The 27,949-nt window shown below is 42.1% G+C and overlaps 1 protein-coding gene across 1 annotated transcript; it reads right to left on the bottom strand.

The window, feature by feature from the left end:
- Nucleotides 1–31: 31 nt before the first annotated feature.
- Nucleotides 32–27,933, bottom strand: SLC5A8 (solute carrier family 5 member 8). The gene is made up of 15 exons (XM_082772636.1): nucleotides 27,533–27,933; nucleotides 25,420–25,485; nucleotides 22,472–22,523; nucleotides 21,377–21,444; nucleotides 20,384–20,538; nucleotides 19,244–19,384; nucleotides 15,099–15,228; nucleotides 14,017–14,105; nucleotides 13,273–13,385; nucleotides 11,899–11,966; nucleotides 11,523–11,609; nucleotides 10,541–10,740; nucleotides 9,596–9,699; nucleotides 7,656–7,741; nucleotides 32–6,309 (listed from the first exon to the last, which is right to left on the bottom strand). Exons 1-15 carry the CDS (start codon nucleotides 27,863–27,865, stop codon nucleotides 6,178–6,180), a joined length of 1,824 nt encoding a protein of 607 aa, XP_082628762.1. The 5' UTR covers nucleotides 27,866–27,933; the 3' UTR covers nucleotides 32–6,177.
- Between the last annotated feature and the right edge of the window lie 16 nt (nucleotides 27,934–27,949).

Consider the following 27,949-nt stretch of genomic DNA (forward strand, 5'->3'; position numbering starts at 1 on the left):
AACATCTCGGCTCTTGTAACTTTTTCTTTATTCCTCTTTGTTATCTAAGGAGGGGAGTAGTGGGAAACAACCAGACTGATAACACAAAATGGCTTGAAATCCTTCATGCAGAACAATTCTACACAGGCTGTAGAATTAGATTTGGCTGAAATGGGCCACTGTTTATATCCTTTTACAAATCATTTAGCATTAAGAAATTAAAGAATTTGCTGACCATTAGCCCAAAATAGGAGAGTTGTAAGTCTGAAGACTGCTGAAGTGTTGGATGGAGCAACATGAATCAAAAGGCTGAGTGTTGTGAAAGCCCTACCACCTCTTGTCTCAAAGTGATTCTTGCAGAATGTGCAGCGGCATACTCAGCCACAACATTTCTTCATGAAGAGGTTCAAAAGCCAAGACTGTAAGAAGACAGGTGGAAGTAGATGTACGTCTTGGTGATGATACAGCTAGATACAAAGTCCTGGAGCTGATCAATTCACTTTACCCTTTTCCAATGACTGGAGCTCCATCAGAAATATCAAGGAATATTGACCTTGTTAGTCTGAAGGTGTTTAAGAAGGAGGAAAAATCGGCAAATTGTTCCTACAAGTTCCTCTAGAAACCATTTGACAGAAGGGCTAAAATTTGCCCTTCTGGAGTGAGCACACAGTGGTCGGATGCCTCAGACTCCACAAGACATCAGGACCACTTGCACATATTGCCAAATTAGATCCATCAACTTCTTTCCACTGCAGGGTAGAACTGTGCTACTTCTATGGGAAAGAAAGTTTTAATAAAAGGTAATACGTCTTAGTGGAAGAAAATGTTTGCACCCTGATCTCTGTAGAGCCACTGCCTGCCTACCCTTTGCTTCCTTGCAATAAGGTACATCCTCCACTAGTGACTGTCATCCTACCTGAAGAGGATAAATGCCACAGCAGCTCCCATTATCAGGCACTCCTGGCCCAGGCTTGGTGTTCCCATGAGGCAGCGTAGTCACTGAAGGGGTTTCAGGATGAATCTGTTCTGTGTTGACTTGGTGCCAAAATGAATGAGGAAGACAACTAATGGTTATGGGGTGTATTTCTGCCTAACAAGCAAGTGAACTTGTTTGTTCATCTTTGCTTCAGCAGCTGTGGACACAGCCCATATGGGCAGTACAGAAATGGGGATATTCTGTCTCTGTAAATAGGGGGTGGAGGTTAGGCAATGGCATCCTTTGATACACACATGCCAGATGGGTTAGTATTTACCATCCACCACCTACGGGTGTCTATTGCACTTGCAATCTGGATGCTCTCAAGCAGGATCACCATGCAAAATCACATTCAGACCAAATTTGCTCGATCAATCGGATTAGATTGCATACCCTCTGTTTAATATCTAAATTAACAGATGACTAGCTTAGGAAATGTTTGTTAAGTAGTAAAATGAGTTGTGAGTCATGCATAAAATCAGTCTCACCCAAATGAGTGCAAAGCTTTGCCAACTCCTGCAGGAAGATAAAGCTTTGTCACTGGAGATCTCAGTAACTTCCCAGTAACTTCCCAGAACGAATTGAAATCTAGTAGAATATAAGTTGACTTCCATTCTGGAGGAATCACAGCAATATATTGTGTCAAAACAAATAAAGTGCATCAAAAATACAATACATACAAATTGCTTTTGGTAGAAGTTTTCAACATAGCTACATTGTGATGAATTTTCATGACACTACCTTGCTAGAGGTTGCATCCTGTTCTGTTCAAGCCGAGAATGTGAGTTGGCTGTTTACCAAGCTTGTGTTGAGCATGATGCTGAAAGGGGCTCTGACCTCCCTGGCAGTTCCTGAGTACATTTCTGTCACTTAATGTTGACCAGTCACCCCACTGATGTTTCAGTGCTTCAGAATAGATTTCCCTTTAGTCCTTCAAAGCTATGTAGCGGAACACTCAGGAAAGACAACCTCTTTCTATTTATTTCATTAGTTAGGAAAATATAATACAAGCAATAGGCTAATGATAATAAATGGAATTTTAAATGGTCTCTAGATAGCGAATTTATGTCATTCCCTTCTTTCTGATCTGATGACGGGTTTTGTTTAAACCTCCAGGTGACAGTCCTATATGTTGTTTACTTACTCAAGCTCCAAGAGAGCACTACCTTCAAAGGAATGAGAAAAAGTGCAACCTCAATGCATGCCACAGACATTTTCCATAGCAAGCAGGACAGCACACATCAAAGGATTTACTGTGAAATCATCCTACAATCAGCATAGATTGATCTCAATAGACCACTCTTGACAGCAAGCATGTACTTCATGAGCAGTTACACACCAGTTTTTAAAACCAAGGAAAAAACTGTATATTGGGACTGTTTTTCAGCCTGTTTGCTACGTTTTTTGCATTCTGTCCCATATTGGTTTTACAAATCTTAGAAGAAATGTAAATGAACAACCTGGATACTTTAACAAAAGAAAAAGCCTAAGTATAGAACATCATCTGTGTTCAAACCACCAAATATTACAATGGAATCCCTGTTTACAAATCAGTTCTTTCTTTATTTAAAGTCTTTCTGATGGAAGTTATGTTATTTACCATATATATATAATATATATATAAAGTATATAGAGAGATTGTTTATTTGTAAATAGAAAAAAATCCTACGAAGAAGAATGTCAAGTTTTCACACTTTAAAAAAAATCATCAACATAAAGCCATGTTTAATGCTTGTATAATGTGACGCAATAAACTTTAAAATAAATTACGCATATGAAATATTTGCTGTTTGGTGTTCATGATTTTTTTTCTGTTTCCCTTATTTGTTCAGAAAGCAAACAGACCAGTTGAGTAGAAGCAAAAGTAAATGCAAACCTAAAAGGGCCAGGATCCATCACTGCCTTCTCTGTGAATCCTTTGTGTATTTACATAGTCAATTATTGTTTCTGTTGTGTATTTAGTTCACTTTTTAATGTTCCCACTTGCTTTTTCTCTTGACCCTGACAGATGCTACATGTAATTTGGACAGTGTGGAGGGCTCCTACTCCCATGGAATTAATTGGCTTGGCCATCCTTCATTTCATTGTTGGTTGAGTTTTTAGCTGGGAGAGATGAAGGATCAAGGTGCAGGAGCATGATGGAGACATTGAGAATTGTCTTGCTGCTTTTACACAAGGCCCTGGCTCTGTGTCCAACTAGCTGAGGACAGTGTATAATCCCAGAGAAAATATTATTCAAAATTAACTGTTTTAATTAGTGATGCCAATTAAAGTAACAAGCATATAGAAAAAAAAAAGCAAAGCAGAAAGAGTCACTTCTTGGCTCTGCAGCAATCATGGGAGGTGAACTAACAAGAAAAGGGATAGTTACCAGGGTCACCTGCAATGTTTAAAAATGTTTGCCTCTTACAGCAAGGTATTTTCCCCAGTAAAAACTCATTTTGTAGACCCACAGATATCAACTAGCCCAAACTTTCACTTCATACCAAAATTAGAGTTAAATGAAGTGCTCAAAAAAAGTAACTTCAAGCAATGACTTATGTGTTTTCTCTGTTTTAATAAATTATGTGAATTCAAAGTACTGAGGAAAAACTCTGTGACACTACATTTTTTTCTTAAGTAGGATAATCAGCAAGATTAGTCTTCTCTCCATGAACAGAACAGGTAGAAGCCACAGGTCACGCAGGATAGTTTAAGGCAGTATTGACTACAGTGCAAACAGGGATCTCAGCACAGAGTGGTGCAACATAGGCCATACTGATGCTGTTCAATAAAACAGCAATCAGTCACCCTCCTGAGGAGCAGGTTCAGATGGGATTTCAGCATGTGGGTTGGGAGAGCTGTAACCATACCAGGTGGCACATAAACCAAGGGCTTGCAATAGGCTTCTCTTTTGTCCATGGCTTACTATGTGTCACTAAGCAGAGACACACAGAGGGACACCAGTCCTTTTCACCACATTTTGGTTCTCTGTAGCAGAGTGGAAATACCATTACTTACTCTTGAGCAGATCTGTGGGATGCAAATACCTGGTAACTACAAATTATTTTACTCCAAGGCTCAAAAACTATTTTGCAGCACAAAGTGCAGTATCAGTTTTTGTCATGAAGTCAAGGCACAAGGCTGCATGAGCTGCACTTAACCATTCGATGTTTGGAAAGCATAGGCAGCTCATTCACTCAGTGGGCTAGTTGTCTCAGGGAGACTAGGACAGTCCCAGAACAGAGGCCTCTGTCCTGAATCCCAGAAGACTTTATACAGCATGCTATTCATCATCTCAGAACAGATCTTAGATATGGGGACACAAGATGTAACACCAGGTATTTATCCTGCTTGCTGGGATTTATTCTGCTTGCCCTTCTGCACAGTGTTCTGACACTAACCTGGTCACAGCACTGCAGCAGAGGAATGAGAGACAAGGGGATGGCCCGAAATTCTTCATTGGATTGTGCAAGTGCATGTTTCAGGAGGCAGAGAGGAAGCCTGCCTTCATCACGTCATTTTGCACTGGGTTAGCTGACGGAGATGTGCTCCTAGTGGCAAGCCGTGCACGGTCTATCTGGTCTGTACTCCTCTAGGAGAGGTCTGCTCCCATTTTTAATTCCTAATGTTTTCTGATCTTGTCAGCTCATCTTACACAGGAGATCACCAAATGCCCACTGTCACTGGGGCACAGAATAGATTAAGAGCTAAAGGGCCCAAATTGGCATAGATAAACTAGCACTGAGTCAAACCCCAAATTATAGCAGCTCAGCACAGGGTACAACTGCAGCATAACTTCTAGAGAGTTTAAGACACACAGTCAGTGTTTGATTTAAATCTCAAGCATGACAGCTTTATAAGCTTCACAGCTTGGCTTTCCTGCAATGACTTTTATTACCGATTTGGTTTCATTGCTGTAGACAAGTTTTGAACACCTACATATACCCGTAGCAGAAAGTCTGCAGTGCAAAAACAACACAGTGGGTCAAATAGTCTGGTCCCTGTTGTACCAGAAAGCAGATAGGACAAGGAAGCTATGGTGGTTTTTACTCTTCCAAGCCAGAAGTACATGGTCAAGGAGGGATGTGCTGTTGAGCTCCTCTTGGCAGCCCCACCAGAGGATGAGCCATCCAGTACCCTGCAGCCACGGACAAGATTTTATCAAACTACAGCCTATGTAATCCCTTCCTTACCTGGGGACTGCACAGTGGACTCTGCTCACGATAAAACAACATACTCTGGCCTGATCTGTCCCAGTCTTGCAACTGAATCCCGTGAATGACAACAGGGACTGCACGAACACAAATGGCTATAGCAGGTTTCAGCTCACAGCCCCACACATAACGGCAGTGGCAACTGCAGGTGCAGCCTTCTCTCTTGCCCAGTACAGGAAAGAGGGCCATCTTCTTCCATTTACATCTTTGCTACAGTACACCCAGTCCAGTACAAGAGTGGTCTTTGGCCAGCAAGTGGTTCTGCTACATGGCACTGAATAAAAAGCCCAGATAGCTCACTTTATCATGAGGGCCAGCTCTGGAAGGGGAAGACAAGGCAGAAGAGTCAGTCAGGGAGTAAAGAGCAAGATATTAGTGATGCTTGCTTTCACCCATCTCCAAAGACACTCTTGTAGCTTCCAACAGTGAGTACACAGGAGTAGATGCAGGTAACCAAAGAATGAGTGGCTTAATGAAAGCAAATATATAGGACAAAACCAGCAAAATAAATATGCTGTCAGGATCAGTTCTGCAAAGCAACCAGATGGAGATAAGCACATCTCCTGTGCTACAAAAGAAGATCCACTGTTTCTTTCAATCTGATGCACCCTGCAATGATCCTACAGTACCCACCTCCTTGTACTTCCAATGACTTTAAAAAAAAAAAAAAAAGGAGAACTAGCATGTCTGATGGAACAGTGCTCTTCGCAAATAAAAAATTTACCCCAAGAGTGAATTGAAATTCAAAGCAGCTATTTTCCAGGAGGCTCAAGAATATCAGGTAAATATTTCACATTGAACCATCACCTTAAGCCCTGTCACCAAGATCCAGAGTGAGAGAGAGAGCAGCAGGAAAGACCTGATTCCTTTCTTGACTCACGTCAAGGTTGTGCAAGGGTAACAGTACCACGAAGCTCAGCAGACTCCTGCCTGTAACCCGGCAGGGCTGGTAACTGACCCAGCACAGGAACGTCAGCAGTGCTTCACGTCAACAAAACTGTCCTCGAGGGCTGACATGGCCCCATGTCATATGTGAAGGCCATTGACTTTGTTCTTATCGCTTGCTACATCCATTTCGATGTGGCTGAAAGCAGGGTTGTCAGTTCCTTCGGCTGCGTTAGTAGATGTTTTCCAGCTCAACACTACCACTTTCTCTGCCTAAAAAAGAAAAGACAAAAGCCATGCTGGGAAGTGGAAGAAATAGTTTTCCTCTCTTTGACCTGTAGGAAGCAGAGTCAGGCCCAATTTACAGAAGGCCTTGCAGGAAAATGCACGTCAGTTGCTGACAGAGCATAGTTATTCATTGCAGCAGCTGGTATTTTTCTAAGGGTATGGAAAATTTCTTATTGCATAAGATGCTAGTTGTGTAAAATGTTCTTGTCACATAAAATGTTCTTGTCCTGTAAAGCATCTAAAGCATTTTTGGGTGTGCAAAGTTTTAATTGCTGTTTTCAAGTCTGGTGTTCTGTCACCACCACGTCCCTGAGCTATTGGATCCCAACCCTTGGTCCTTGCCCTATCTTTGACATGAAAAGAAAATTAACATGCATCATTGCTTTGATGCTCGATCTTCACTAATCATAATGAGATGTTGAGCTCTCCATGTGCAGAAAGTTGCTTAGTTTTATTTTTCAGTTTATTCTCAGTAATTAACTTTCTGCGCTAGTGGTGATGCCAACCACTTGCTACCCAGGCAGACACTTGTTTCTGACTCCACACAGAAACTAGCTGTGAACATTAGCTTCCATATGTTTGGTGGTTTTTCTTCTTTTTTCAGAAGACATCAGAGTTTAGTCATTAGTTTGACTAAAATAGATGAGATCATACTAAAAGGTTTTATTTTCATGGGGAGAAACACTTTGCAAACTGGACCATCTTAAAAATATGACCATTAGCCATACTACAGTATTCAAAAAACACTGAGCAAATCCAAACTTGCATGTTCAGCATCCTGATAGCACTAACTGAAGGGTTATTTCTAGTTTATTTTAAAAACTGTATTATGTTAGCGTTTCTAAGGGATGTTATTCTGCTCTACCCAATTTCTCCCCTTTTCTTGTATCATAGGGAGGGAGGGAGGAAATAGATACACTGTCTATCTATAAATGCTTTTGCTCAAACAGTAGCTGATCTTGAAAAAAAAAAAAAAAAAAAAGAATTTAGAGAACAAGTTTACAAACAAAGGAAGCTTTGCTGAGTCCAACATGTGCCTTGGATCAGCTTCCAAAAGACTAGTGAGGGAGTATTTTGGCAGAAACCTGGAGAACAACTGTCCCTTTTATCTCAGCTGCTACTCTGTTGTTACTGAAGTCAAGCTGTGGCCAAACACAGATTCCCTGCCTGTTCTAGCTGCTTTTCTCTCACCTGCCTTGTGCTGTGCTCCTGCCTAAAAGCATCAGGTGCTATTCATCCTGGTGGGAAAAGATAAACCAAGGATTGCTTGCCTTTGTCCACAGGAGGAGAGATTACTTGAAATTAGAGGATGCATAAATAACTACACTTACTGTATCCGATTTAGACCGTGAGAAGTTGGAAAGGAAATCTTCTTTGGTCAGCAGGAATTTACGGTCTGTGTTCTGCTTCAGTCCTCCTAAAAAATAGGCAGATTTCAATCAGTCAATTTTACACATGTGAATGATGTGTCAGAGCCCAGCTATGGGCACCAAGCCAGATGAGCAGGACAGTCATGCAAAAAAAGCCATCAAGCAGTCACGGGCTGGATGTTACTTTCCTTAGGGATCATTTCTTTACAATGAAGTGTCCCCTGCATCTTTCAAAGTATGAAATGATCTTCAGGATCTACTTGAAATGCCTCAGCCCCTCTTCAGAGTTTTCTAGGTCCTCCCCAGGTTTCTGTATGCAAAAATATGTAAAATGCTGAGACAACCATCCAAGGAGGGTAGGGGATTAGTTGGATAGTTGGATGTTTGGGCACTTTTAGTGCAGGGAAGATGAACTGCTGTGTGAGTATGTGCGTGGGAAAGAGAGGAGAGGTAGGTACTGGGAATTATCTCTATCACCTGGGAATTAAATGGGATCTTGTTCCACAAAGACCAGGGCGACGTTGAGTTGGTTCTCTGGAGTTTCTATTTCTTGGGTTGAGGAATTCTCATCTGGATTTACTGAGTTACTCTGATTTTGCACTTTGTTTTATGGTCCAATGGAGAGGCTTTCAGTGGAGTGACTATGGGTGACCTGATCCCAAGCTACTAAGAAATGAAATTTGTCTACAAGCATCACTGCCAGAGCTCAACCTTGCCTTTGCAGAAAGAAGCATGTCAGTGAGGGACTAAGGACAGGACGGAGGGAAGAAGGGGAGCAAATCCTCCAGCAGCCTGTGAGGAAAAGAAAATGGCAGAAGAGTATCTTGTGTTTACTAGTTGTAAGGCACAAGGAATGTACTGGAAGCCAATCTGTCTGCTGAGTTTGGAGTTTTGTAGTCCTGAAGAAAAACAGAATTCATCTCTGAAGTAGTTATAGGTCAGGCTAGTAGGTCTGAATTCTAACAGCACCAAAGTCTGATGAGTGATGTAGCAGGAATCTGACCAGGAGTAGTGGGGACAGCTGTGAGAGCAGCTAATTTTGTGCTATTTCTGCCATGCACAATGCAGATGACAAGTGCAGTTTGCATCTCACTTAGCTGCAAGAGCAGAAAGGCCACAAGCTGGAACTGAAGTCCCTGGTCTCATTCGTTGCTTTTACCTCTTCACAAGTAGTACAGGACAACTGAGAAAGGAGTTAACATTGACATGCACACAGTCTGCAACTCTGCTACATGCATGGGAAATGTGGTGAAAAGCATGCACTGTACAGGTGCATGCTTGAGTGCTTTGAACTCACTTAAAGTAAAACTGTTTTTGTCTTCTAGAAGAAGCATGGGTATATCTCCTTGCTTTAAGTTGCTGCCATGTTCAGGGACTACCCTCCAACCTCAGACCCTGCTGGGATCTAACAGAACAGGAAAGACAGATAGAGTTTTTTGATCCTTGGGTTAAAAAACTGCTAAAACTTCTTTCTCCTCAGAAATTTAAAGTAATCTTTCCTGTGATTAGAGACCAAGCATAGGATTCAGAAGGCCTGAGAGGAGGAAATGTAAGTTAGGATGGGAGCCTTTATGCAACAGAACATGCAACAGCTGGAAGGGACCCACAAGGCTCAGCAATTCCAACTCCTGGCTTCACACAGGACTACCTAAAAATTAAACCATTTGTTTGAGTGTTGTCCAAATGCTTCTTGAACTCCAGCAGGCTCAGTGCTGTGACCACTTCCCCAGGTAACCTGTTGCAGTGCTCAGCCACCTTCTTGGTGAAGAACCTTTTCCTAATATCCAGCCTTTGCAGTACAGTCACCAGCACTGAGTGCGGAAATGGCAGTTCTCCATTTGGTCATCTTAGTTTGAAACAGGTCTAAGACTTATATTCAACCTCAGCAGCGGAACTAGTACCTGTTAGGAGGCTGATAATCATTCCCACAACTATCGTGATAAGTGTCCCAAGTGTGCTGAAGTAGAGATAGGACAAGGAATACCAGCGGTCTGCCAGGACAGGCCTGAAAAAGAGCAGGAAAAAAATTAACCTCTGCTTTCTTCTTCCAGGCAACCTGAAAATGTTGTCTGTTTCCAGACAGAGTATAATAAAGAGCTACTTTCTGAATGAAATGAGCTGGTACTCTTAGTACTGTACCTCCAAACAATAAAAAGTGCATTGAAAATCTGTTACAAAACTTGCAGAAGTGCTCTCACAGGGGAGGAGACTGGTCAATGCAGTAGGCAACATGGGACCGAGCAGGTAAAACAGGACAGTCTTGTCTCTGCTCAGAATCTAGTGCAGAGCTGAGCACTCCAGCTATCCAGACGAGGGGGTACCATCTTTAGAATGTGCTGTATTATTTAAAGAAAAAAATATGGTAGGACATCAGCCATGTGCTGCTCTAAACAGCCAGAAATAATAGGGCAATTCTCACACTTCATTTTACATCTTGTTTTGGTCACCTTGACGGTGTGCTCTGTTGCCTTCCTACAGCCACGAGTCATGCTGGAGGTCTTGTGTCAGAGGTAGTCTGTCAGACTGGATATTGGGCACCTGTGTGTGCACCAGGGTATCCATCGCTGATTATATGGTGCTCTGAAGTATAATGACTAAGAATCTCTAGAAGTATGTTTGTTTAGCTCCTGTTCCAGCTGTTCCCTGTATTATCATTTGTAATTTTTATGTTTAATTGTGAGTGCCCAAAGCAACATGCAGCAACTGCAGAGGGAAGAAAACCCCTTATATTTTTCCCATTATACCAATCATAGTCTCTCCTGAAGTAACCCAAATGCTAGGCAGATGTTTATGTTGTTTTACATCAAACACATGCTGCAGATATCGCAGATGAGGAACCTGTATACCTTTCGGGAGCTTGTGTGCTGAAAATTGTTGTTAATGGATTTGCTGTTGATGTAGTCAGATTGCTTGAAATGGATATATTACAGCCATCAGTTGAGAGGGGCAGTGGCAAAGTCCTCTCTGGGAGTGGAGGATAAATCTGAGAACCAATTCCAACCCAAAGTGAAACAACGAAGCCAGTGACAAGACCCACAAATGCACCCTGCAAAACAGAAAATGAAACTTGGACTTACAAGGAATGCAGAAGTATACATAAAACAACATCAACAACAAAAACAAGATAAGTAAGAAACACTTAAAATAATCTAAACTGAAAGCTACATATGAAAAATAAACAGTTGGGGAGAACTGGGAATTTACTTCATTTAACTTTTGAGGAGTACAATGTTTGCTTGTGGCTCCTGAACATATCACTTTTTATTTTGCCACTGTGAATTTATAATCAAGGGACAACTTTGGGTTGTTTGGTATGGGGAAAAAGCTGGTTTATTTGAGGCCCTCCTTAAATGACTACAAAAGCATTTTCCCTTTTTCCTCATGTGATTTGTTTTTGCAAGAGTCTCTTCTGGATGGGTTTGCTGGGTGACAGCTAGTGATTCTTTTTGCAGCATATACTTAAAATTCACAACTGTAAAAACGTAAAGGTTAGTGACTAGCAAATCTTACTAAATAACAATCCTCTCAGACTGACCCATGGACCATACTCCCAGAGTTGGTCAAATACATTTTTGATGGAGTAGCCATTTCCTCTGGAAATGCTGATATCATGATACTGAAGCACTCTAGCAGAGCAATCCAATTGAGCCTGTCATTTAAAGAGGTTCATCACTTCAAGGTGGAAAGTGAGAAAGGGTAAAGATCCACATGGAAATTATTAAAGACATATGTGCTGCCCAACACAAAATTATTGGGGGTGGAGGGGGGAGGACATAGCCAAAATTATCAATTAATTTTGGTCCAACAGGGTTTTAAATTTGTACTTACAATTCCATTTGCAAAGGAGCAGAGGATTCCCAAGGCAAAAAGTCCTAAAAGGGGGCCACCAACCATGCCAAAAATGCTGAGTGCTGCCTGTGGAAGGAAGAGAGTCTATTCAGTGCTGTGCAGGGAAAGTTAAAGCTTCCAACAGGTCAAGAAGGGAAGCTGGTAAGAAGGAAATTATGGGTTTTTAATTGTCCTTCTCAGCTGGCAGGACTTTGTATAGTGACATGGGTGCTCAGCGTGGAAAGCTTAGGCTGTTTGAGGCCACTAACAAAGAAAGAATGAAGGCTAATCTCATAATGGTATCCAGCAATTATTTCCTTACACAATTCATTCTGGATTATTCAACGCAGGCGTGAAAAAGCAGCCTGACACTCACCTGCAGCAAGGCTCCCATGAGAGATGCCAGCGCAGCCATAGCAATGCAGACTCCACCATAAAACAGGCCTGTGTGGGAAAGGCAGAATGATGTGCAGAATGATCTGACAAAATGCCCACAGATGGAGAAATGCTTCCTTCTAACCCAGCAGGGCCCTGACATCCCCAAAACAAACCTGCTAGCATCTTTTTTGTTTTGTTTTGTTTTTTCCTAAAAGAGCCCAAATGGCCAGTTTTCTGTTTGCATTAAAAGGAAATGATGCAAACGTGACAAAATCCTATTCCTGTATATTACTAAAGATTACTTAAGCACTTGATCCTAAATGGATTGATCCATATGGATTAGCCATCACGCCAATACCCCATGCATTGTTCACATTTCTCAGCTTATCTCCTGTGATGTGGTTCTTATTTTGAATGAATAAATTTGCTTTTCTTTTGAGCAAGAAAGTGCATGATGGCAGATTACCAGGAGCTGGCAGTGTGACAAAGAACATCCTGGGCTACCAGGACATAGCCCCTCTTGCCAGCACCCACAACACTGGCTCATTTGTTTCCTCCACCTCCACCCCTGTTGAGTTACACTGCAAAAGGGTGCAAGCAATAGGTTAATCCCACTGCTAATGTGATAGCTCAGGCAACTCACGACAATACTGGAGCAATAATGTTGGAGAAACTGCTCTTAGGTGAAAATATTTCATATTTGGCACCTGTCACCACTCTGCTGTGCTCTGTGGTAGGGGCTATGACACTGTGCTGGGACTGTGTTTTTTCACACCTATTACACATGCTGCCTTGGGCCACACCTGCAGCTGGTATCAGGCTGTACAACCAGCAGAGACAGCAAATGTACGTCAGAGATGTAAGCCATCTGCTCAGCCCAGTTTTGACCCTCTTCCCTAAGGAAGGTCATTAAACACAGGCACTTATCAGACTGCGGGTCTGAGGGTACATCAGGGAAGTTGTGAAGTTGTTCATTCTCTGGAGTGCTGTAGTTCACATATCGCTCTGTTCACAAGGTTTGTTACAAAACTGTTTCCTGTGCTTCTAGGTTTTAACAGATTAAAGAAAAATAGCACCTATTTTAATCCAAGACATTTGGTTCTGTACTATTGTAGATCAATATTGAATATATAGGCAGTCTGGCTTTACTGCTTAAACATCAAATGATGGATTTTTTCTTTTTTTCTTTAGAAATAGCTTGTTCCCCATTCTGCATAAAACTTGCACTGATGACCTCTGCTCCCCCAAGTAATGCAGCAATGTAGTCCTACTGGTCTGAATGCACTTGCTCTTGCCTTATGCTGCCGTAAGTGATATCTGAATCAAGCCCTCACTTTGCAAAGCAAAAGTGGAAAAGATTTTCCAGACATACTCATCCCCATGGAAATCCATGACAGCTTCTTTTCAGAGAGCGATCTGAAGTGCGGCCTAACAAGGTCTTCAACAGTCACAGCAGCCAGAGCATTGATGCTGGAGGACACTGTGCTATAGAACACAAGATTTATACATTTCTTTTTTATCTTAAATGCTGAAATCACAGATAACAGATGGATTACTAGGCTGAGAGAAACCGCTGCTGTCTAGAATGGTGTCAGAGAACAAATGCAACCACTGTATTGGTTGAAATGACTTATTGCTGCAGGTGATGCAGTTAATAGCTTACAAAAATCATTTAAAATAATTGCTCTTAGTGAAGACAAGGCAAATCTTAATGAAAAGATGGGGCTGGAGAAGTCAATGAAAATATCTGTTACATGTGGTATAATGCTATAAACATTACTGTAGCTATGTTGTACAATTACATGTTTATAATATTTAAGAATTCCTACAGCAGAGGGGCTTTAAAGCACGGAGTTACAGGGCTTGTTAGCTCTGTACATCACCTATGGTTAGCTATTTCTTCATGCTGTTAGTACGGAACTCCAAACAGCTTTGAGTCTTAGGACCTCAGAGCACTGCTATTGAACACTATGAATTTGTAAGATGCAACAACAAACAGCTCATAGTGCTTTTCTTAAAGAACAAGGAAATGAAATGCAGAAGTTTTAGGATAAATGCAACTTTAACATGAACAAAAGAAAAAGAAAAGAAAAAAAGTCATTAGAATCCAACTTACCTTAATGTCCCACTGTAGGCACTAGCTACAAAAAGCCCTGGCATTCCTGGAAAATCCTTGAAAATATCCAGCACTAGGTAAGGCATTAGCTGAAAAAAATCAGAGTGTAAGAATTATTACTATCTTGTTGTAATTTTTCTTTTTTTCCTGTATTATTTTTTTATAACCTTCTCACTGGCATTCTGCCTAGCTCTTCTAATTTTGAATGTCCCATTTTGCACTAGTTATTGGTTTTCTACAAAGAAAACGATTCTTAAAACATCCACTTGAGACACAGACAAGTCTGTTAAGACAACCTAGCAGAGGTGAGCATATCCAATGATGACGGTATAGGTAACTAGCACTGACCAGCAGGTAGTCTGGATTGTACTTCACTCTATCAGTAGATTATTGTATCTGCTGTTGACACCACAAAAATGTTTTCAGATTAAGTCCAATAACTTTAGGGTACCTTAGAACTATTTCCATATTGGAAGCTGTGTGCCATCTGTTGACCTTTGCAAGATCGGAATGTTGGAAAAAGATACATATTTTAAGATTTTTTGCCTGTGAACCATTTTTTTTTTTAACCAACAAGTCAGTCTTGTAGTATCTTACTTCTAGGTTCCACCAAAATAATTTGACTGAAAGGAGGCACCTAAGAGTCTTCAGGTATCCATCTTGGCCTTCCATACCTCATCTTACTCTATCCTTAAGTCCTGCCTCCAATACTCCGTTATCTCTGCTCCTTTCCTCGCCTTCCAGCTATTGTCCATGGGGATTTGTCCAGAGCCTGCAATTATCTGAGGCATAAACAAACAAAAAAAAAGATCTGCAGGTCTGTGATAGCCAAGGAGATGCTGGGACTGATGGGTCCTGAAGACAGGTCTGCTGCCTTCTCCAGGTATTCCCTCCCACCATGGTCTAAACTTAATCCCTGTGTTACAGACACACAATATAGACTTGGCATGTCTTCATTCCCATCCTCAAGCTCTTGGACCCACCAGAATGGCTACACATTCTCAGTGGCTGCTTCCTTATCACCCTTCCCAAGGGGAAGGATGCCTCTGCCCCTTGCTACCCACTGAGATATGGGGCTGTACCTGGTCGAGTGCCGACACCTGCTTTGCTGACCAGGGGTCGCATTCCTTGTAGATGGAGTACAGGGACAGTCCGCAGAGCGTTGCACAGACCAGGATTGCCCAGAGACCCACCAGGTTGATGTAGAGGGACCTGTGCCAACATGCATGGACACAACATGTTAGAGTTAGACATCCCCCCATGCTACAATTAAAAGACTGGACCACAAGTCCCCTCCAGAGCCAAGCAAGCAGGTGCCCATGCCTCATGTGGCTGCCCACCTGAACGGGAATCATGGCATGGCTCCATGTGACGCGATTTTGTTCTTGGTAGCAGTCTCAGCACCTGTCCTCTGACAAAGTCTACTCAAGGGATGATGGCAGTGATATCGCAATCCATATACTTCGTCATGTGTACAAGTTTTACTTTACAGGCAGCTGGCAAGAAAACACTTTCCCCCTCACCACGCCCCTTGGCAGAGACAAATCCCAGATAGATTTGCAAGGTGGGGTGCCCCAGATCAAAGTGTTGGGTACCTTTAATCAGCACCACCAATCGTTTGCCTCTGGAGCTGCACTACCACACTTACACAATGCTGGAATCATGCTCATAAAGCAACAAAGTCACCGTTTCCTCCCAGCAAAGCCTCCATGGAAGGCAGCAACAAGGCATGTGTTCCCTTGTCCTGGGACCTGCTTTGGAGCCACTTCCAGCTTCCACTTCCAGAGATCAAGAGGTCACCACTGACCCCAGAACTTCCCCATTACTAATTTACCCCCTTGGAACCTGACAGAGTCAAAGAATCCCATCCCCTCCCCATGTCCTTCTGGGAGCTACAGCTGACACAGAGACAGAGAAGAAATGTGTGGTTGTGAGCTTCTTTTGTCACACACAACAGGCAACCTCTATGGGTCATGAAAAACAGATCATTCCCCCAGCTGTTCCCCACCCCACAGCCCCCTCCATGAAGGTTTTTCCATTCTACCTATCTCCTGTTCTCAGATGCTTCTCAGCTCTTGTTGACTCCTGGTTCACAAAGCTCTTCAAGTTGTGGCTCACCTAATGTCGTCAGTTCAAGCAAACACACCCAGAGGGAGCCTGGCCTTGGAAAACAGCGTTCCTTTCCAGCAGTGGCCTCCTGGTTATCTGCGTATCATCCGCTGATAGAGATTGAACTGCCTGAAAGATCACATACACTAGACCTGTGCCAACTAAGACCTCTGCTGGGTGGATCCCTGGAGGACCTTTGGTATCTGTGCAAACATATCCATGCCTGCACTGCTGCAGTGGGCCTTTTAGTGCCTTCAGTTTCCAGGAAGGCAAGGAGCATCAGCCTTTGGACTGCTCCAGAGGATCATCAGGATGAATGAAGAAGTAAACATAACTTTATAGACCTTGTCAGGCATTGAAATACATATTTTTAGAAAGCAGTAGTATAGGTTAACTAGATGAGCCAGCAGTTTTATACCATTGAAAAATTATTGGCAAGCACAATGTAAACTCATAAAAAGACCTATGTAAATAAAGGCTGATTGGATAACACAGAAGGGAAAACTCTGCATTTATGCTTCATATTTGCAATTAGTGCTTATCGAAACACAGCACTAGCAGCACTTTAAATTTCTCTCTATGCTAAGTAGGTAAAAAGTAGTAGTAAAAAAGTAGTAAAAAGTAGTCCCCTTCTTATAGACACATATTGGCTGGATGTCTAACATCAATTTAGCTGAAGCTGTTCCTGCATTGGCATGGCATAATCTACCTTGACATAAGGCACTCAGAAGCTGATACAGATCAAAATTTAACCAATGAGTTAAATCAACGTAAAACTTTTAAATAAATGCAATAGCAGTGTTAGTCTAAAGCCTGTAGTAAAGGTTAGAAAGTCAAGAGAAACACACGAAAGCAAAAGAAATTCTCTCCATCCAGCAATTCCTGTTTTTAAATTGCATCAGTGTCTGACAGTGAAAAGAAAACTGCGTTTTTCATCTGATTTACACCTCTAGCTCCTGGTACACCCTATGACTAAGCACTGTAGTATAATTATTGTAGCAGGAGGGAGGTGTTCCCATTAATTCTGGATGAGTAACATGAGGTGGAGTTTGGGTGAAGAAGGCACTGTGACTGTGCAAGGCTTATTTTTGGTGGTTGGTTGTTTCAGTCTGTCTCTAAGATTTTAGCACTGCAACATGACAGCTGATGACCTTGAAAAGAAAGTAGAGGAAAATGTGCTGGTAGCCTATATTTTTCTGAAAGTGTACCTCTCCTGCTCTGAGTGCCTGATAATATTGCTCATATTTAAGCATTATTTGATTTGCCTAGTCACTGTTTGAGGATGACAGCATGTGTTCATACCTATTGGTTTGTTTCTTGAATGGGGCGAAATCTTTTCCCAAAGCCTGAGAAAATTCTTACTTTTGTGCCATCATTTAAGGCCTTCCTGCAGCCCACAAGTTGAGACCCATGAAAGAATTACTTCCTCAGATCTGATTCATTATTAAGTAAAGCCTTACAATAAATGCTATGGAGGTGCAAAGCCTTATTATTTTGACCCGATGACACTTGACACTTCTATGTACAGATTAAATGGCAACAAGAGGTGCAGGCCACCAATGTAACTTGCCAGTAGTGTTTAATTATGTTTGCAAATGAACTAGATAATCATCACAGAATGACAGCGTTTACAGCTGTAACAAACTGTAACCATTATACAAAAAGATTTCTCCATGCAAGAGAGGCACAAGAAAGATGCCATGGAGTTCAGCTGCCCACGCCAGCAGGAGATGACTCCAGCAATTAAGGCTGTGCCACCACTAATATGGTATGGGCTGTAGAGTCATAGCATCATAGAATCATTTAGGTTGGAAAAGACCTTCAGGATCATCAAGACCAAACAAATAAATGTGTACTTTTATTCGTAACTCTTGAATCCCATCTAAACCCTCCAGAACCAGACAGCCTCCAATCTTGGTCAAAGCCACTGCAACAGCCCAGAAAATCAGCCCAGAAACTGCCATGGTGCCACATTCCCCTTGGCCACGCTGCCTCTGGGACACCTTCACAAAGAGGGAAGGGAGGGTGCAAGACTGGACCATAGCCCAAAGTAGAGCAGGTGCTTGGGAAGGACAGTCTCACTGGCACACAGATTGGGCACAACGTATGCAGCTGTTCCCCTGTACACAGTCATGCCAGGGGCTGTGAAGAAGCCACATGGTGTGCTGGGAATGTGGCACTGTACACTGGAGATGTGGCTGACGATGAGCACCATAAATGTCTGCAGCACAAATGACAGGAAATAATTTCCGTTATTGCCGAAACCAAAAATATTTCAGTTCTAAATTTTACATGATTTTGTGGGCATTTTGCTGACTTTATGAAGTGAAAACCTTCATAAAACTCCTTCTCTACCACATATCACTGCATTACAGAATTTAGGGACTACAGTTACAATGTGTACTTATATATTTCTCCCATAAATATACTATATATACTTGGCAATAATTCTTACATCCAGAGTTGTGAACTACGGGAATGACACTGAAGATAAAGGTAAGATAACAGAGTTAGTAAATATATTCTGTTCTAGAATAAAGACTGATCAGAAATATATAAACTCGAAAACAGAACTCTCTGCCAGTGTCCATAATGAATTCCCATTGAAAAAGTCAAGACAATTGAGAAAACAAAATATATGATTCCCCAACAATTTTATCACTGAATAAAACATTCCTACATTTTCTCACATTTACACCCATTGGTATGGAAAAATCTTTTAGGTTTTACTGAGGTAAAATTTCCCCACACTGGTTATATTTAGTAGAGTAGCAATTCAAGATGCTGTCTTAATAAGGCTTCAGCACAAGTAAGTACTATATTATTTGGTCTTTAGGTTGCATATAAACTTAATGCAGCTATTTGTATGCATTAATAGTGGCACAGTGAAACAGTCTGGCAGAAAGCTGAACGTTAGAGTCATTTATATGTAATTCAAATATCCGCATTTATTGTGATGATTTGTCTTGTACCTGGTCCACAAAGCAGAAAGCAAAAGTTGTTACCTTTTACAAATAGGTTTTATAGAGGCAAAAAACACTATTTATAAAAAAGTTTCCCCTATAAAGAACAGTCATTGCTAAATTAAGACATTAAGAGTTACTGTAAACAGACTTACATTTTTGCGTGGAACCTGCTTTTGCATGCAATGTATCTCTGTACTTGGGACTGGTTGACACCATAAATGCCAGTCCATGTGAAGGTTCCACCTATGACAATTGTCCAGAAGGTATGCCTTTGCAAAGGATTAGGATTAAAGCTACAATGAGAGGGGAAAAAGAAAAAAAAAATAATGAAATGGAACTTGGGGAAAAAAAATGGTGGAAAACTCATTATCAGAAGACTTTAATGACTAGGAGAAAAGATTTCCTCTAATTCTAAAATAAACTCTCCTAATTTGGCCTGATTTTGAATATTCTGATATTCCACCTTTACATGAAATCACAGAGAGCAGATTTTAAACTCGGAGCTGAAATCCTGACCTAGTGAAACTCTGGTCTATCCAAAGGTGAATTTTAACTAATTTATTTGCCTATAAACTCTAGTTGTAAGTAGAGCAGTATGATTTCTGTGACTATTGTGATGAAATGAAGTTCCAGTAGAAAGTCTAATATGCCTGCTTATCTAGAAGGACATGAGTCTAACACCAATACAAAGGTGTGTTTGCATGCCCAGCCTTTGTAGACAGAGACTCTGTAAAAAATTTGCTGATTTAGCTCTAAGTGAAGAACAGATTTTAAATGGCATGAATATTTTTTAAATGACACTTTAATAGTGTTATTTAAACATTATAAAGTGCTTAGCTTGGTGAATAATGTAGTATTAATTCACCTATTACACGCTTTTATTCCTTTTCTTTTTCCATCTGTGAATTCTATGACTGGGGGAAGAAGCAATGCTGCATAACACTGCAGTTCAGCCAAAAAGGTTGAACAACCACTGTTTATGAGAAGAAAAAAATATCCTTAGATTAATTATTATTTACTGAAGAACCTGGTAAAGAATTTTTTTAGAAAGACCTGATGAATATCCCCATTCACATTTGGTGGAATCCAAAATGCGTCCTTAAGACACTTACTTGACAAAGTAAAAAGATTTTGCTCTTCACAGGATTTAGCATGGTGTTAGCCCTAAAATATCTCCATCAAACTACATAAGTTTGTTAAAAATTATGTAAAATTTGGGTCCCAACTCCCCTCCCCACATGGACTCTACTTGTCAGAATAAAAAGGCACAACATCTGCAAGTACAAACTCACTCCCAGAAGTTCAGTCGTCCTCCATGGTAGGAATCATTTACAATGTGTCCAATTCCTTCCTGAACTACCACTGCTCGTATAATCACAGATGAGAATCCAGCAACCATAATTCCAACCTGGAAAACGTCTGTCCACACCACTGCCTTCAGACCTCCCTGCATGAGGAACAGCACATATCAGATACAACGGGGCAGCCGTGGTCTTGCTTTACACCCACATGCAGCTAAGAGCAATGTTACTATACAGATTATGCATGACAGATTAATTCCGTTTTACCCCTGAACAGAGATAATTCTGTATTGGGATGTTCAGAAATTGCATCCTGCAATCTGTTCAAGACATGCTGGTCTTTCTGTGAGGTGCACTAAAAATTACAGTGGCCATACACATAGGTTAAGCCAGTATTTCCTTCATCATATCTCCTGATTCAGAAGTTTGCTTGTATCAAAAGATTAATGATCAGACTGTGCTCATCTTGCTCATATAGTAAGACTAACTACAGAAGGCACACCATTCACATGTATTAAAATATAAAAAAAAAAAAAATATGTCATGGAGGTTTCATTTACACATTTCTAGGCATTTGGTCAACTAGCAGTGATCTAAAGGCCAATCATTTCATAAGGCACTTATTATTTTCAGTGGTTCTTGTCCATAAAAGCCTGGACTATTATGGTTGCAGTGCTTGACAAATTCCGTATCTAAACTCTACAAGACTAGCAGAAAAGTCATAGGAGGATTTTTAGGAAGGAAATCTATCTTTTTGCTGTTATTTCAGCAACAACAGCATTTTGAATATATCAAAACAGAAAAGGTTTGAGTCACACTGTGGCTGCCTTTGCCTCCTGAGAAGTCACTGGGTGAAGTCTCTGTGGCTGCAGCTGTGCTGTGAAATGGGGCAACTCAGTTACTAGGTGACTTTTCAATAAATTCTACATTTGATGTGAATGGTGAGAGGAAAAGACATTTCCCTCAGCTGAAGAGCCAACATACCAATGTGCAGTAGAAAGTGCAGACCACACCAGTTGCCACCACAGCACCCCACAAGTCAAAGCCCGTGACTGAAAAAGAGTGAAAGAACATTAGTATGAGGGAGGCACTGGGGAGACAAAATACTTAAGGTCTATTTTTCACACCAATCTGGTTTCTGCAGACAAATCGAAATAAGTTAAATGCAAAAGTAGAAAGTAATAAAAAAAAAGCAATTAAAAGATTTGCGTGTCTGAACCAGGGGATTCCCGTCAGTGCCTGAGCTTGACACACTCACGTGCTGCCCAGCACGGCTCTGTGGGGCTCCCCAACAGACAGCCCCGGTTAACGGGAAACACGGCAGCAAAGCTCACGGAAAACATTGCTTCTAGCTAGGTCATAGTTTGTTATGGCCTGTAATTACAGGTCAAGTATCAGCATCAAGGACACAAAGCATGTGGGACTCGTACACCAGAGGAGACCAGTGCAGGCAGCGTTGTTTTTTTTCTTCCTTTTTGTTCAACAAACAAGCCAAAAACAAACAAACAAATAGACAAAAAAAAAAAAAAGAAAAAAAAAAAAGATTGTGATTTTCATTTTAGCCAAAACAATTAATTTTTCTATTTTCATTTTGTTATTGGCTTTTCTTGCCAAGTACACAAACTAATTGTGCCTAGTTAAAAGTTTCATTTGGCTCCCTGTGAAAGCTTTTCCCCCATTTAAAAATAAATGTAGCCCATCTTCAAAGCAATAAGTCATTCTGGAACAAAAAATGGCAATAATGCATCCTATCCTGTCCATTCCTTCAAAATATACTTAATTTTTCATGTTTTCTGAGTATAGCCATGACCTAATGACAGCATGAGAGAACTGGAGTAAGTGAGAGCAGATTTTTTTGTTGAGCCACTTCTGTAATTCTTTACAGCCAGGATTAGAGAGTAGGATTACAGCTGGGAGGCTTTCTATCAGTGTTCCCATCAGGATCAACAAATCCTGGAAGACTTCACAGCCAATCCTTCAGCTGTATCTTTTGGTGAGCATTACAAAAAGAAAAGCACGCCAGTGCTATGTGCAGAATAAAACTATAACTTAGAAAACAGTGTAGTACGGTCATCTTACCTTGATTTAGTGCTAACGCTGGAGCATAAATGACAATGCCAGTGTATAAAGTCTAGATGGGGAAAAAAAGATATAAAATGAAAAGAAGAATCGTAAATTCCTGGAAAAGGTGACAGGTTTCTGAGATGGTTTCTCTTCAAGCACTTATCCAGCCTATATTTCCTAAATTCTTAACTGTTGAGAAATAATTTAAACTGTTAGAAGATGTATGTCTGATACTAACCAGCACTGCAGTCTCACAACTTAGTCTGCTTAAAACAAGTACCACAATGACTCTTAAATACCCAATTCCCCTTCAGTTTTTCCTGGCTTTTATAATTAACTTGTTTTATTGCTTTAAAACTGCAGTCATATTGCAGAAACAAGAGCAAAAGGAAATTGGTTAGGTTTACACATGGTTTGCCAAGGAATCTATTACAATTTATTTTCTCAGTCTTGGGATCAATACGCCTCTCAGTATGCAACTGCAATGCACATGAATAAGAACAAGAAATACAGCATTAGTTAGGCATTATGGATAGCATTATAAGGTTTTACAGTCCTTGATGTAAGATGAAGCCATGCATGATCATCAGCTGATTTTCATCCAATACAGGAAGATACATACAAATCAAAGAGCTGCTCTATCCACTTTTAAGAGCTAAGCGGGATTCATACACTGGTATCCTCTATAATTTCTTCATGTTTATTTTTTAAGTGCCTTTTCACCATTGCCTCGAACTACCAGGACAAGCTCAGCAGTGGCATGGATCTGAGCAATACAGCTTGCAATGAGCAGATGACTTCTGTGAAGGTCAGCGGTCTTGATTCAAGGGATCTAAATTCAGGCTGAGCTGACTTGCATCAGCTTCTCATGATTGAACTCTTTTGATTCCCTGATTTATACCAGTGGGACCCGGGCATGGAAGTGCAGCAGAATCAGAAGTTATCCAGAATTCAGCAAGCTTTTGCCCTTCCTGCAAATATGGAGTCCAACCCAGCTAATCCAGCACAGGATAGCTAACGGGTGGACCACTTGCTGTGGCTTTTGGGCAGGAAAAATCCAGTCCCCGTGGCAGAGCTCTGCCACATGGCCAGCAGCTATGCTGAGGCGAGCCAAGAGGTACAGGGAGTGGTCATGCAGCTGTGGAAAGCAATGAGCATGGAGGGGCGGCTGCACCCAGCATTACCACATCACCCTGGCCCCATGCTGTGTGCCTGGTACAAGCACAGGCCAGAAAGGGTGGTGAGACTACCATGGAAGAAGAGATCAGCATCTGCCCCTGTTGAAAAGAGATCAACATCTGCTGATGGTGGGAAAACCAGGGAAAGAGCCCACAGCTGCCCATGTGTGTGTGCACGTGCTTGTTTCTCTCTATGCTCTGAGTCCTCTCCAGATTTACACGCTTAGCTTGCACACCCACAGAGCTCCCAGCCCTGACAAACCTCCCCTCAGGACCAGCTGCATCACTTCATAACCAACAAGTACTGACACTTGTCAAGTGTGTGACTTCTCTGTGTGACTTCTGCCCATGCAGTGACCATCAGCATGGGCTGCTGAATCCCACTCACTCAGAGTCACCACAAGAAAGGGGCTTTCCTGTATGAGACAAATGAGTGCCAGAAGCTTTGAACCATCAGAAATTAGCTTTTATGATGCAAATACAATCACATTTTTGTGTCATTTGAAGCAAGAAAGATAAAACAATCTTTCCATATCTTCAGTATTTTTTCAGGTTGTATTGCTATATATCCTTATTATTTTTCTTTTAAACACATGCCAATAGTCACAGAATGGTTTAAATTACACCATTAGGATCTTAGGGAGTTCCCTTTCCTCACTATTCTTTTAATGATTCAGGTTATTTAAATTGTTAGTGCTGGGCACAGAAAGACAGCTATAGATCATTAGTGAATTTCCTTGTATACATATTTAAGTTGTATAGAATTATTTTTCTGATCTTTACGTGATTACACTTGGTTTGTTCCAACTTACTCAACTGTGATGTCTTCATTTCTGCCCATGAAATACCACCATGATTCATGCATGCTACCACTCCACTTTTCCTATGAATTTGTGTATCCACAAAATCCAGCTAAGCAGCACTGTTTACATAAAAAATTAACATTTCAGTGATCACTATCTTAGTGGTACAACTGTGATTGCCCTAAAACTCTCATAGTGGGTCTTAAAAATACCAAAAAGGTCAACAAGCAGAAGTGTAACTTGAAAAGCCTTCTAATTCTATATTCATTCTTGCTTTGAATTCCACAAAAGATCCACTTCATAACTGTGAACAGAACATATTTTTCACGCTGGTGTTTCACAGCATCTGGCACATGCTCACTGTACGTCTGAAAGCTGTGGTCTCACACTGACTCACCGAACGGGCTGGATACAGCAAACCACACCAAGAAAAGTTGCAGGGACTGCTTTAGTTTGACATTCCCTAAGGCAGTGATTTGCAACTTTTGTTTGCAGACGCCCAGGTTTTTCCCAGCAGTGGTGCAAACCCTTGTACTGCTAGTGACAGGCTCCTGACAGCTTGTTTTCCTTGTCACCTGTCACAGACCCTTGGGAATTAGTCAGACTCCCAGAATCCACAAACCACAGGACAAAAACTGCCGCGGCAGGTAATAAGGACACATTTACATTTTGAACTTGTTGCTGAGGGCAGGCAAACAACTCCTTTACATGCTATTTCCCTGACATGAAGGGTCACTTGTCTCTTGGCATGGGCGCTGATGCCAAGTGACTGCTCCGGGTGCTCAGCAGTGCCTGGGGAGACCACTGGGGCAGGCAGCCCAGCATCCACTGCATACTTTGGAGCAGAGATTTCTTTGCCTTGCTCCCAGTCACCTGTGCACTGTGATGACCGCGTCAGCTGCTCAGAGAAACAGCCAGCTATGCTGAGCTGGACAGTCCTGGTGGCTACAAGGACCAGAGAACTGCTCTGAGGTTTACTTGCCGTTTGTATAATGAAGAGGACCGTTCCACAGAGCCGCAGGTATTTATTGAATCGAAGCTCTAAATACTGCAAAAGAAAAAACAAATGTTTATCAGAACTTGCCATTATTGGAAGGACTACAGTGAAGCACTGAGCAATACAGAAAGGGCATAGTGTTGTTTTGTTTTCATGAATGGACAAAACTTAGTATAATTGTGATGGATATCTCTTTCAACTTCATTTGATATTTCTTCAGACCTCACTGCTAGGTAACCACACGTGAGCAGGTGACATAGACATCTGCTAGTCAGTGACAGAGCCCCCCAAAAGGAAATTGGTGCTACACTGCCTCAGCGCACTCTGCAGGCAGGGAGCTGCGCGCTGGGACTTGGCAAAGACCAGCACCTGCTCTGCACTCTGCAACATTCATAACGACGTTCCAGCAAACAACAGAACCTGTTTGCATTGTGAAATCAGAGTGAAAAGAAAAACATTACGGTTATGCCTGAGCCTTAGTCAGTTTGGAAACTCCAGCATTACACATATCCATCTAGACTGCTGAGAGAGGGCAGAAGGTCTTCAGTGGCCAGCGGTTTCTTGCTCCACAGTAACCTCACCTTCTGCTGCCCAAGGCAGCTCACCATCTTCTACTAGTAAGTGGAAATTTAGCCTTTCTCAAAACAGGAACCCTCACTTTTTGTCCAGCCTGGGAGCACACAACATCTGAATGAGTTTGTCACACTGTAGGGCAGATTTCGTTCCACCCTCTGTCCTAACAACCCCCTAGGGCATGTGGTGGCACAAAAGGGATCTCCTTTACCTGCCAATCTGTTAATTTGACACAGAAAAAAACTGAAAAATCTAGAGAGCTCACTCATGTGGTGACCATTTAAATTGTGATCTGTAAACATGTTCATGCCAGGAAGCAATCCTGAACCCCCAGATGGACGTAAAAGGTTGTCTGATCTCTGAACTCTGTCTGCAGATAGAATGTGTATCTTTTATAGGTGTGTTACCCTGACTAAACCCTGAGATTATCAGTGAGTTTCTAGTCATAATTAACAGCCTTTAATGAGAAGGGACGTATTTTAAATATCACAAGTGACAAGTCCAAAGATTAGTAGTTTAAAATGCACTGGAAGCCACCAGTTATTTCTGTTGGTGAATTCTTATCGAAATCTACCAACAGAAATCTTGTTTTCAGCCTTCAGTGCTGCAACGCCCCTGCTCAGTGTAATAAAATACAAAAGACCAAAGTAGCTATCCAAGGACTTTCACCTGCACTGATGCTCCTTCCCTAACACCCTCTGTGAGAAAAGCGATTTGCCTCCAAATCTGCAGCTAGGAACCATCTTCCATGCAAGATCAAGAGGTTGCATGGACCTTCTGTGTCAGAAGAAAGCCCTGACCAGATGCTTCCTCGCCCAAAAAGAGTCAGACTCGACCTGTGATGTGTCTTACCACCCCAGATTTCTTTGCACTGCTAGCTGTAGCTAAAACTTACATTCAGGGTTGAAGACCAGTTCAGCCATAGTTTGGTGAAAGCAAAAAAAACTTTGCAGACAGAGCACTTGCTGATCTCACTGTTCAAGGAATGGAAATGACATCTACTGCTGCAGCAGGTGTCTCCCCAAAATCTCTAGGAACATCACAGACATATACTGTGCCAGAGGGGGACTTTTGTGGCTGCCCCTAAACTCAGAAGCCTACCTGGAGGGAGCATGAATTGAGAACTCTGGTTGCTATGTCAGATGCTCTTGATGTTGGATGCACTCTGTATGTTAGATGCTCTTGGTATATTAATTACACATCATTAACCACACATCACCACCCAAGCTGCACAAGGATTAAACCACCGCTAAACTGAGCACCTGGAGTGAGGAAACAGATCTGGCATGGTGCAAAGCTCCTGAGCTGCAGCAGCAGGGTGAGCATCTCCTCTCTGCAGAGGCCGTGTGGGCAGATCTGGGGACAGAGCGTGTTGCAGCCTGTCCTTGGGAGAGACACGGGATACAGGGCAGCACAGAGTGTGGGGAGTTGGGAAAGAGCGTGAGAGGAGACACAGAGAGAGCAGTCCTGAGAGGGCCCCCAGCTCCCTGAAGGCTGCAGAAAGGCTCCTGCTGCTCCACCTTACCTCGTAGGTGCTGGTAATGCCCAGCCTGTAGAAGACAGGCAGGAAGATCTCGGCACTGCACAGCACCACCAGCGCGTAGGTGATGGCGAAGATGCAGAAGATGGCCCCGTAGCGGTAGATCTCAGCGGGGGTGCCCAGCACCGTGACAGCCGACATGAAGCTGGCGGTGAGGGACAGCGCGACGGGGAGGGCACTCATGCTGCGGCCCCCCATGAGAAAGTCCTTGGAGGTCTTCTGCCCCCCTCCCGCAAACGCGTAGTAGATGCCGATGGCAGCCGACACCAGCAGCATGGCTGCGAAGACCACGTAGTCCCACACGCTGAAGCGCCCCATGCCACCTGCCCTAGCGCCCGACGGCCTGACACAGACCCACACGGGGCTTCTCCCCGGTGTTGTGTGTGTGTGTGCGTGCGGCGA

This window comes from Aythya marila (genome assembly GCF_965140915.1).
Source record: "Aythya marila genome assembly, chromosome: 1".
Classification (NCBI taxonomy): domain Eukaryota; kingdom Metazoa; phylum Chordata; class Aves; order Anseriformes; family Anatidae; genus Aythya; species Aythya marila.